Genomic DNA, 12520 nt, shown 5'->3' with positions numbered 1-12520 from the left:
GGGATTTTGCTCATCTCTGTGTCATTTTTCTTTTTAAAATTCTAATTCCAGACACTAACCTCCCGGGGTAGAGAGTTTACTTGCTCTTGGGCTGCACAATGTTGGCACAATGGAGTGCCCAAGTGAGAGCATTTTTAATGGCTGTTTTGAAACAATGGCCATAGGTGGTTGTTCATAGGAAATTAATTTACCCATAGTTAGGAATTTATTATTTGTTTCAGTTTACAGTAGAGATACCTGAGGGCATTTCATTCCTTTAAGTTCCAACGATTATGTATAAATTCAAATACAAATTAAATCCAACCGATCTAAATGAAAAGTAACTAACCATCCGGAATGAGAAAGAAAAGAAAAAGAAAACAAATATCCTGCGTGTTTTACACATCATGCAGTTTGCCAATGTACAAAAAGAAGAAAGGCCCAGGAGCTTTTTATTTGAAATAAAGATTTAGCAACAATATTCTCATTATGTTGTGCAGCCTTAAAATAGATAAAGTCTTGATTAAGATAGCTGTCAACAAATTCCTTTTAATTTTACAACCCTACTCATTTTTTAAAATAGAAAAGCAAGTAAGAGAGAAAAGAAATGCTCCTTTCATCTAATTGGAGGTTTTATACAAGGACTAATTAATCATGATGTATATTGATATATATAGTTCTGTTTAGCACATCCTGAAACATTATTTTTAATTAAGTTTTCATTTTTATTGAAATGGCTCTATTCTGATAGTGGCCATGGGGTATAAAGATCTGAAGGGGACAGAATAGGATATGGTATGGTCTGCCCCATCCCTGGCAGTGTTCAAGGCCAGGCTGGATGGTGCTTTGGGCAACATGATCTAGTGAAAGATGTCCTGCCCATAGCAGAGATGTTGGAATTACATGATCTTTAAGGTCGCTTCTAACACAAACCATTCTGCGATTCTATGAGAAAGTTGACGAGTCAGGATTTCAGCTAAGTACATCAGCAAACTCTAAGGCACAAATTTAAACATGCCATTACGGAGAAATACAATTTTAAAAAAGCACTCCAGCATTCCAGGAAGGAAAATAATTTATTTGCTTTAATCATCACATTTATTTTACAAAACTGAATTGATTCTTGGAATTCAGCCATGACAAAGTCTGTGAACTCTGGCTGTGAGCACAAGCAGCTGAAGCACTCATTTTTCTGATCTTCATTGAACTTTCATAGTGCAATGTCTTGTACAAAACCACTGGCTGAGCCTGTGTTTTCTCCCTGCAGCATGGCTTTGTGTGAATGGATTCTATAAAGTTTCCCCACAAAAACTTGAGTTTGAGTCGAACCAACCATGTTCTGGGCTATGATTTTGCCAGGGCCTCTGCACACTGAAGCACAGATTCAAGACAGTTAATTTCCACCTTGATAATCTGAAATCAATCTTTCTGCTGTATGAATAATAGTCACCCAGTGTGCATGCTGATCTAATTGTAAATACTTGGAACTTCTGTCTTGGGGAGGCTGTCAGAATTATACGATTAAATATTGTTATAATTTTTCAGCATTTTTTCTGCCTGCGTGATCACATAATGTGTATTATCTGACATCCTATTTTTAGAGTGGACCTAGAATGAAGGCCTAGGCTAGCTGTAAATGCTAAAGATAGAAAAGATGGTTTTGCTAACAAACAAAATAGATACATACTGTGGAGGAGGCAAGGGAAAACACTTATGCAGAAAGCAGGCACTCAGAAAACAAGCAAACACATCAGTGATTCTGCTCTTCCAGAAAATCTTCTACAGGGCATGAATAGAGGCAGAGGTGCCTCCCTGCTCATCAGAAACTGTCGAAAGGGGAGAGAAGGTGCTAAAAGAGGACTTGCTGTAACATCCCTTCTACACTGTCTCTGTGCCTTGAACCAAGAATTGCAGCTGCCTATTTCAAACAAAAGAACTTTTGAAACTGATGAAGGAAATGTTTCATTCAGGAATTAGAAGCTTTTCAGGTTTATGGCATATTATGTGATTTTCTAAAGAGTACCTTTTCGTTTGGAAGTAACAGTTAATTACCAAAACCATTGCAGACACTGCACTTTTAAGAAGCTTTATTTAAAAGCTACACATGGGATAACATATTTTTTTAGCAATTGTTCGTGATATACCTCTTTGCTTGCTAACTAGGGGATAGAATAAATACATTACTTTTTAAAAGAGGTGAAGATGGGTGCCATATCCCATCCAATTGCAAGGGCCATACTTGGTATCTAGCAATTTGAGAGGAATAAAACCCATGCCTTATTTTTCTAACAGGGGGGCTATCAGCTATTGAATTGCCCACGTAGATATTCAAATATAAATCAAAAAGCTTAAACAGGCTTGAGGGAAAAAGATTGCTATAAATTACACATGTACTACAGCAGTTTCAAAGTCTTTTAAGCCAATCAAAGGTGAAACTCAAGTCTGTGGGCCAATCCAAAATGCCATGGAGCTAATGAATTGATCCTTTCTCTCTTCAATATCACCACTCTTCCAGACAGTTGCACTATGAATCTTTTTTTTCACACCCCTGGACATGAAATGCTTGCACATTAGAACTCAGCAGAGGAATGGTGTTTGTGCAGGGCTGTTAGGAGCTTCCTTCCTCTCCCCTGTTGCTGTCTTGAGTGTGTGGGCTTTGTGCTTAGATGGCACGTGTGTCCTACTTCACCTAAGAGGAACGCTGCATGCTAGACTCTCACTCTCCTCTCTGCCAACCTGCTCTTTTTCATGGCAAATACAAGTAAGAAATAAATATATGTTTTTTGTTTCTGTAGGAGTCTCAATCCAGAAAAAAAAAAAATAGGATGAGACTACTTTATGTAACTTGAACAAGACAAATAACAAACCTAATCACCTAGTCTTCATTCTAAAGTGATCCAGCAATTGTGGATTTTTTTAATCATCTGAGATCTCAGAGCTCCTTAAACTTGATTTTCTCTCCCTCAAATGCTTTTCCTTCCCAGAAAAAAAGTGAGATGAGGGATTATTTGTCTCACTATTCTTCCTACCACAAATAGAGTGGGGGAGAATGCATGATACAGCCTTTCCAAATATAGACTAGCACAGGCAAGATGCAAATTTCTTCCTTGATAGTTGAGACAGATTGGAAACTTTCACACGACTCCTCACATATGGCTATGTTCTCTCTGCTCATATATAAGTAATGTCATGCAAAGCATCTACTTCTCATGCACTGCATTACTAGTCCATGAATAACATGGTCCATGAGGCCACAGGGTGGCCTGTGGACTGATTGCATTTCCCACGATGCTCCTACCTCCTTGGCTTTTCCTAGAAATCCAGGGAAGGTTGAGACAGGCCCTGGTATTGAGAGCAGAGAATACTATCTTGGAACCCAACCACATCACAGCTGGCTTAGAGCCCCAGATCTGCCTTGCCCTCTCCCTCTTGCCTCTGCACACACTGGCAGCGTTTTAGGCTATTGCTGTGTTGGAGGGAGAGACAAAGGGAAGAGAGAAAATGAAAGACGTGTTCTGTTAGGGACTGGAGTGACTGCTTGTGTGGGAAAGGAGTGGGCAGGCAGGAGCATCTTACAGGAGGACCGAGGTAATGCTCCAGATGAAAGAAGCGCTCTCTGGGGAAAGCAGGTTGATGGAGAAGCCTGAATTACTTACACTAGTTTTTCATGCACCAGAAGCGGTGAGGAGGCATCAGATGACGAAGTCCCACAAAATGGGTCAGCCTCGTGTGTTTATCAATCTTCAACCATTCTGGTCAAGTCTTTGACCACTGTTACTTTTCCACACTAGCTGTAAAAGCAATTATTGCCTATCAAATGGATCTTCCTTAGGACATGAATCAGAGAGTTTGTGCAGGATCGGACATAGGTTTGAACAAAGAACTTTGTGTAACTATTTTAGATAATACAGGTATTTTTATATATATATATAATTTTCAAATATATTATAGGATGGTTAAATGAAAACTGAAAATAGGTAGAAATCTTAAACAAGTACCATTTGTAATGAAAGTAAGGCCAGTGGTCTGAATAATGATGATGATTATTTCCAACATTTTTTCATGTTAACCAATTTGCAATCTTACAGTATATATTTACCATCATATCCAGCACAGAAATTAAATAAATGCTATCAAAAACATGATTAGTCATCTCTTGACAAATGGTAATTCATACTTCTTGACTGCTAGACTAAATGTAACAATTACTATTCATCGCATATAAATATATCCTCTCAGAAATATATTTGACAGTGTCTGGCCCAGGTTTAGTATAGTCAGATTATTCAACACAAACCCTCTTTGAAGGACCTTAGTGAATATTTTGTATTAAGACAAAAAAGGAAGGAAACTTATTTATTGCTTTCTTATCAAAAATGGAACTTTGCACTTTGGATATAACATAAGAATGAAAGATTTACTGGGAGCAATAATATTGTCCAAAATTTTTATGTTCTTCTATACTATTTACACTATTTGAAATGAAATCTGCCTCATCTTCTAGATGATTCAGTGGTCAGTATCTTATCACAAGATAAATTACTTAAATACGAAAGAATGAACAGATGAACTTAAAAACTTCAAAACAGCAACAGAATAATCTATGCGTATCTATATGCGTTATATTATAGATATAATTATTTATTGTATTTGTGGGACTGCATCACAAAAACCTGTACTCAAACTTAATGAAAGGGGTTTTTTTGTTTGGGTTAGTATGTAATTTAAGTTGACAAAGCTATAATGTCTAATCAATTTTTTCTCAGTGCAGCCTATAATCATAGAATCATACAATCATAGAATAGTTAGGGTTGGAAAGAACCTTAAGATCCTCTAGTTCCAACGAATGGATGTTTTAAGAAGCTGCTTTTTGAAACAAATTTATGAACTACATTCATACATGTGAAAAGAACGTAATTGTCCAGTATGCATGTACCATCTTGACTATGAAAGCACAGAATATGGAAATACAACTTATCAAAGCAAACACTCAAATAGGTGCATAATAGAAAACCTCCCAAAGAAACTATGTTTTATTTCTGTGTGGGAGATGTGGCTATCTATTTCACAAGGAATTTTCTTTGACTTCCAGGGTACAAAATATTGTACAATTAAGAATACTACACAAACCCATGTATAACAGAGTCCTCTATAAACATATTTACATGAATTAGTACTCTGTAGCAATTCTGAACAATTAATTTCAATAAAAGCTTTTAAACCTATATTACTAACTTGCTGAATCAAAGTAGTGATTACTAACATACATTTCTGAGCATGCATAGTTTTATTTTTTATTAAAGAAAGTCTGAGAGCTTATGGAAATACATACTCTAGATTATTTAGTTTGCAAAGTCAAACACAGCAAACATAGGGAATCACAAATTTACACTTCTTCGTATTACTTTATTTCTTCTCCATGTTGGTCTGTGCTTTGTATTATTTCAGTCAAAAGTCCTGTGTCAAAGACACATTATCGCACCGATGAAGACTGATCATTGTGTACATGTACAATGAATGTCTAGCCAGGGACACCATGGAAATGGATTCCAGTCTGCTACTTGCATATTCAACGTTCAGCTAGCATATATTATTCTGTCACCTTGCATGCGATCAGTATTCAGCTGCACAGTCCACTGTTATCTCTACACTCCCCCATTTTGATAAACTACCTTTGAATATCAGTTTTCTCTTCCCTGGTTACACAGACCTCAGCAGCTCTTTTCCTCTCCTCCACTAAATCCGTTTCTTCTTGTTGATGTTCTGTTTTTCCCTATATAGCTAAAAGTTCATATGAAGAGCTCATTATAATTCCCCCGCTCCTCTGTTAGGAAAGTTTTGATGACAATTAATATCAGAACAGTTTGTCAAGAAAGAGTATTCAGGTCTTGACCTCACTAACCAAGCCACATACAGAGCTACTAACCAAACAGCCCAGAGATGTCCTGGTGATTTTATCCAACTACTATGCTTGATTCTTCACAGGATATGGCAAACAATCACAGAAGACATTGTAACAAGGAGACAGTGATTTCAGGCACAAACTAGGCAGAGGTTAACCACTGGCCTTGGTGGCAGAGACGTGTGTTAACATGGGTGACAACTATATAACCTGAGCATATCCTGTGGCATTAGTGTTTGCCACCTTTACCACCACCACCTGTAAGTACTGCTAGTAGGAGCTTGCTCCTGTGCAGATGTGTGAGAGTGTAATGTTCTCAGCAAACCTCGGTGTACTGTCTAGAAAGCTCCATATTGCACAGGTTTGTTCAGTTGGAAAAATACTATAAAAGCAGACACCCCATTACTATTTACTACCTTAGTTCTAAGTAATTTTTCATGAACTCTCTTAAGATTATTCTCTGCCATTTGCAGTTAATTTTTAATGTATTTTTCTTTCCTCTGTCTTAAAAAGTGGTTTCCTCATAAAAAAATCCTTATAAAAAGAGACCTTTACTGTAGATTTGACTTATTCCATGTTCCAGGGTAATAAAAAAATATTTACAAAATAACCAGTCTTCCTACACTGTAGCTCTCTCTCTCTGCTTCCTCTAATACACAACATTAAAAATAACTACTGTTCTACATTGTCCTATTTATTCAACTTATCACTAATTATTGCCATTGCTTGTCATCAGTCTTGTCCAAGATCTTTATTTGGCTTAATTTAACATCGTTGTTTTTGTTGTTGCTTCTTTCAAATGCCAATCGTCTTATGTCATATATAATTTATCCCTCCTAAAACAGCCAAATTATAAACATATCCAAAAAACATAAATCAGCCTATTTAAATCCATGTTTGTAACTGAGCAATAGTGACAGTAACCACAGAGCACTGGAGACAGTTGTCTCTCTACCACCACCTCATCTGACCGCCAGGTGGTGTGGATATTTAACTCCCTCTGGGTATCTTTCCTTCGTAACCCACAAACATGTCTGCTCCATCCCAGTGATTCCACCAGAATTCCAGATACTGATTTCTAAAAGCCATCTTGAAAATATGCTTTCTTAAATCTGTAAGATATTGTGTTTGTATTTGCATTGTACCACTATGAAATAAATATATCACAGACTGTAACAGCATTACACAAAGGTGCCTCTGGATGGTAGAATTAGCCATGAGAAGAGCTGGAAATAACCAAAATGGAGATCTTTTTATAAAAGAATAATATGACCCTTTGCTGTAAAAGAAGTAGAAGGCACTTCAATGAACTCCTTAGCAATGGGCTAAACAAAGGCAAATAGCAAATGGATATTTTTGAGATAGCTGAGCTGTTTGTGGAAGAATTAGATTGTGAAGGTATTCAAAAGGCAGCCAGAATCCTCAGGAGCAACCAACAACCAGTTGCTGATGGTGTTTCCAGGGAATTATTTAAACCAAATCCTTTGCCAATTAGTTGCATGGGAGAGCTGAAAACATTTCCAGATAGGAAACACAAAGCAGTCACATGGTCAACTGTTATAAACAAGTGGTTAGTACCTTCATCCCCTTGACAATCCGTCTTAGAGACATTTTGTAATTTTACAAAGTAAACCCTGAAATAAAACTGATGTGAACATTAAAACAGGTCCAGTGTGTAGCTAATATTTTTGTTTCATCAACTGCTTTAAACTGTGCATCACATACCTACATTTGGAATAATTAAAATACAGTGCACTGTATTACACTATCTCTGCTAAACAGGTGTGCCACTAGGAAATGTCATGAATAAATGGATTTTGGCATACCAGTATCTGTGTAGGCCATACTGTTGAGGATGCTTCATTTAGGACATTTCAGAAATGAGGCTGCTCACATCACACTGCTTAAGCAATAATAAATGAAATACAAATACTGCACATTACCATACATAACATGATCAACAATTTAACTCTCCTCTCCATTTTTCCTATGCATTAGGGAAAAAAAAGTCTAATCATATCGATGTCTAACATGCACTATCTAAATAATGTCTCTACAGAATGTAATCTATTGCCCAGGGCTATATTATTTTACTGCTTAAAGCTAAAAATAAAAGCATTTATGTCACTCTTTGTGTTTTGAAATCCCCATTAAGCATACTCTTTACTATGAGAATCATGCATGAAAAGAACCATCATTTTTTACTTTATCTCAATTTTAAAACTTGGGTAGGATTCATTAATGTGAATATTAATTGAAAGAAGATCTCAATTTATAACATTTCAGACAACAAGAAGTGAAAACATCTCTCAATCTCTCACAATATTGAAGTGTTTTTAATAGTGTTTTATCGTTCTTCCTGTCTAGCATATAAATTTGAAATCTCCCTGTCACCTTGCTTTTAACCCTTTCTGCATTCTTCCAGTCTTTTTGTGTAATTAATTTTTTTCTTTACTCTTAATTAATCTCCTTTCTACTCTTTCAGACAATGCTATTCTTCAGTCAAGGGTAAAAAAAATCGATGTTCTAGACTGAGCTTTTTGCTGACTTAACAATATGACACTGGAATGACTGCTAGCCCACTTGGCACCTATCTGAGCATTTTTTAATTCAGCTGCTTTACCTTTTTGCCCACTCCGGGACACTGAGACCAGATCTTCTTCTGCACGTCCCGCAATGATGACAAGGAGCTATTTGAGCCTCCCTGCCCCACAACTTGAACTTTTCAATCATGTTATTTTTTTCGCCTAAGATCCCTCTTTCATGCTAGTATTTCTCAAATTATTCACTTCCTCTTTAAATTCTGTCAGGTCATTAATATTTATGACATATGCAAATACTGAATTTAACATTAAATAATGGGACTCCCCTGTCTTATGAACATAGCAGAAAACTATTATTTTATTTATACCTTTCATTGCACATTACTAAGATGATTCCTACATGTTCAGCACACTCCACGGGGCTTACTAGTTTTCTTAATTGCCTTCAGCAAAGAACTTTGTCAAAAGCCTTTTGAAAGTCCAAATAAATTAGATCAAGCATTTCTCCCTCATCCATTATTTTGATGACATGTTCAAACAGTTCTAACAGATCAGACAGACCCTGGCTTCTTTTAGCAGAATTTAATCTAGAATTTTGCTCATAATTCCATTATTGATGATGTATTCGATCCATTTAGCTAGTACTGAACTCAGACTTACAGGCTAGTAGGATAATTCTAGCTTGCTGGGAAAAAGCAACAAAAGCAAAACAATAGCCAAATTTTAATACTCAGTTTTTTAATAGGCAATTAAGTGCTAATAAAATTTGCCTCAGCTCAGCCCCTTCAGTTTGTTACAAATCTTGTTTGTAGCTTATCAGCCATCTGATTCTGCTTTCTTTTTAGTCTTTAAATTTGTCTTATTTAATTGCCACAATTTGCATAGTATGTAATTTTTGCTGCCTTAAAAGTATTGTATTTTCTGTAGCAGAATCCATGTAGATACATCTTTCAACTCCTCTGTAACAATTCCTTATAAATCTGCTCTTTAAAAACCAGCAGGTCTTTTGGTATTTTCATGAGTTTTTCTGCTTCTGTTGTAGTTGAAAAAATCTTTGCAGTTTCTTTCATCTTTCACTCTAAGGTCTTCAGACTGATTCTTAGACTAAACATTTTCCACTTTCCATTTTTCCCGCCACAATTTGTGTTCTGTTTCAGCAGTTACACTTGGCCTGAATTTAGCTGCAAGAGGCTATATTTGTGGTCAAATAAATGCTTATCCCTCATATTATTTTGCATTAATTTTTTAATATTTTTTTCACTTGATTTTTCACTTGATTTGAAATCCTATCCCTGTGTTAATTCAAAGAATTACTATAATTAATTTCATGGTCACAAAAGGACATTAACATATCTACTTACCTTAGCTACAAAGACTGACAATGACACACCCAATAACAACACACATAGCAAAAATTTTGCAACTCACTTATAAACAGTGCCAAAGATATAACAAAAACTCCAGTATAAGTCAAATTTTGAGTTATTTTCACACCAACTATTTGGATTAGGAGTTGTTCACTCATGTACAGCTTTTGTAATTTTTTTTGTTAGACCAAGTTTCATTTTTTTCCAGCCATATATTCTGTTTATATTTCCTTATACTGCCACAGACAATTAGAAGATATATTTTTTGATGTTTTAGCAAAGGTTCACTTCTAATAATTTGATTTTACTCTTTTCCTACCAGAATAAAATGATCCTAATGTTTCCTTTCTTCCAGAAAGCTCTGGCAGACTTTCCCCAATCTGGGTAGGGCTTGTCCTGAAGCATCATATCTGTGACCTACAGGGAAAGAAGAAATAATATACAGGTAAACTGGTGTCACAAAAGAAAGTTCTAACAAGGACTTTAAGAACACTTCATTTTATGTATGAAACAATTGTTTCAGTTCTGATAATTTTATAAGTTGAACAGTAGAAAAATAGTATCTCTAGTATTATTTGCAATCATGATAAAGTTTACTGGCCTACACATTCTGACCCAGATGTGCATGCAACTCCTTGAGAAACAAGGAAACTGTGAGATCCAAACATAAGAAAAGAAGAGGAACTGGTCTAAAAGTCACAGCAACCTACAGTACATAAGCTATGTACCCTTATGGCTACGAAGCTTTCTGGTCCAACCTGGGAGAGGGGACCCACTTCCCTGAGAGCAGCATCAGCAGAATTTCCACTCTTGAAATCAGAACTCCAGCCAAGGAGTGTCAGCCTGTGAATTAAGCACTATATGCCATTTATAATCTCCTCTCGCTTCATGGTATCAGTAAGAAAAGACACTTGGACTAGAGATACAAAACCCCCTTAAAACTTGCACAAAATTTAAAAAGTATGAAATATTTATTCTCATTTTCATAATTCCTATCATAAAGAGACCATCTATTTCTCTGTCCCAGAGACTCATATGCATACACTACTTCTGGGTGGTGCACATAAGTATTAAAATGACTTTTAGCTAAATGAGGAGGTGAATATCCTCAGCACTTGCACCCTTGGGAAGCTGTGTTTTCATATCCATTACTTCAAGTTAAACTGTAACTAAAAAGCATGAAAGTTACATTACAGTAAACTTATCAATTCCATTGTGCAAAAGAGTCCAGAAGAGTGGAAAACCTACCCATACATAAAGGTCAAGAGATAAGTGAAATCATAATGAAATAGAGGTAAGCACCTGCTTCAAAATACAGATATGTAAAACAAATTCTTACTATCTGTCATTGGTATCAGTACACAGTGGAAAATTTTGATTCGTATAAAATAACTCTTAATAAGATTTCAGAAGGAAATAACTTTAAATTGAAGTCAAATTTTCTTGTTTTATTTTCCACTACATTTTTTCGATATTACAGAGATTTTTAAATCCAGTTTACTATCCAGAGTGCGAGCTACCACTTTCAATCAACAACAGTGTTTATATAAAGGCACACATGACCCATGATTAATTAAAACTACATATAAACTACATTCAACTTCTAAATTTTGGTTCTGAGGTCCCATTTGGGGTTAAAAGTGCTAGCTATTAGCCTGAAGGTTGGGTTCAAAGCTATAATGACTATGTTAATAAATAGAAATACATATTTCGTGATTTTATTAATTCTTGCCTGAAGAAAGAACAGATTGTATCCAAAATACCACCTTTACTAATTGTTTTCTGTAGGTAAGTATGTTCTCAGATCAGCATTGCTATGATACCTTTTATAAGATCCCCTCATCTAAATATATATTTGATAAATATGTAGTGCTGAACAAGACCTCTGTAAAGATTTATTTCACTACTTTAGAACACTTTTTCTTAGGAAGAGTCTACATAGTAATGAATACTTGGCAAAGAAGGACAAATATTTCAAGAGGTTTATTCAATCTTCAAATTTTCTTCAGATGCTTTCTAGGAAATACTTATTATACTTGTTAGAAGGACACAATCTGCCACTTTATGACCAATTTTTAGAGTAGCATGTTTCATAAGACTGACATTCAAGAAGGAGACATTTTCTGAGGAAAATGGCAAGATGAGGCAAGAAATGTTCTTTCTGATACCAGACAGTTGGTCTATCATCTCCCAGCTTTGGCATTTATTTAAAGTCATATCACCAGATCAATGTCAGGTCAGTTGCAGCTAAATTGGCTGAAGCAGAGACAGCCATTAAAGGAATGAATTCCGTAAAGAGAAATCCAATTACCTTTTGCATTAGAGAAATAAAATTCATTTTCTGGTTTGGTCAAGGACAGTCACTCTGGAAAATGGCTCACAGAAGAAAAGCACTCAACACTGCCATAGTGTGAACAAGTTTTAGATAGGAGCATGAAAAACTCATTGCTGCTGTTAGAATGAAGTTTTTAGAAAAAGAAAAATATAAATTTTAATTTAATTTACCCAACTCGGTATAAAGAGATGTGTGAGTGTGTAGTTTTGCCTTTCTTTTTGTATTTCACAGCACAATTACTGGCCAGAAAACACCTCTCTCTATTTTAGTGGACTGTATTTGATAACACTGCTAATACTCAGGAATGAAAATGAAAAACTTTTTCATTCTCCCCCAAAACTCTTCTCAAGAAACACTATTTTCAGTCCTGCAACTGAGGAAGTTAATTGATAAG

At 35.7% G+C, this 12520-nt stretch overlaps 1 protein-coding gene across 4 annotated transcripts in view; it reads right to left on the bottom strand.

Moving 5' to 3' along the window:
- The window catches only part of TMEM117 (transmembrane protein 117), a 239251-nt gene that overhangs the window by 71809 nt on the left and 154922 nt on the right, over positions 1–12520 (bottom strand). For all 4 annotated transcript variants that reach the window (XM_030480479.1, XM_030480480.1, XM_030480478.1 and 1 more), the window contains exon 5: positions 10111–10208. In XM_030480479.1, coding sequence (XP_030336339.1) covers positions 10111–10208 — 98 coding nt within the window. The remainder of the gene's footprint in view (positions 1–10110; positions 10209–12520) is intronic.

Source organism: Strigops habroptila, chromosome 3 (genome assembly GCF_004027225.2).
Source record: "Strigops habroptila isolate Jane chromosome 3, bStrHab1.2.pri, whole genome shotgun sequence".
Lineage (NCBI taxonomy): Eukaryota > Metazoa > Chordata > Aves > Psittaciformes > Psittacidae > Strigops > Strigops habroptila.
Note: the sequence above shows the minus strand (reverse complement) of the source record. Positions and strands in the feature narration are given on the sequence as shown.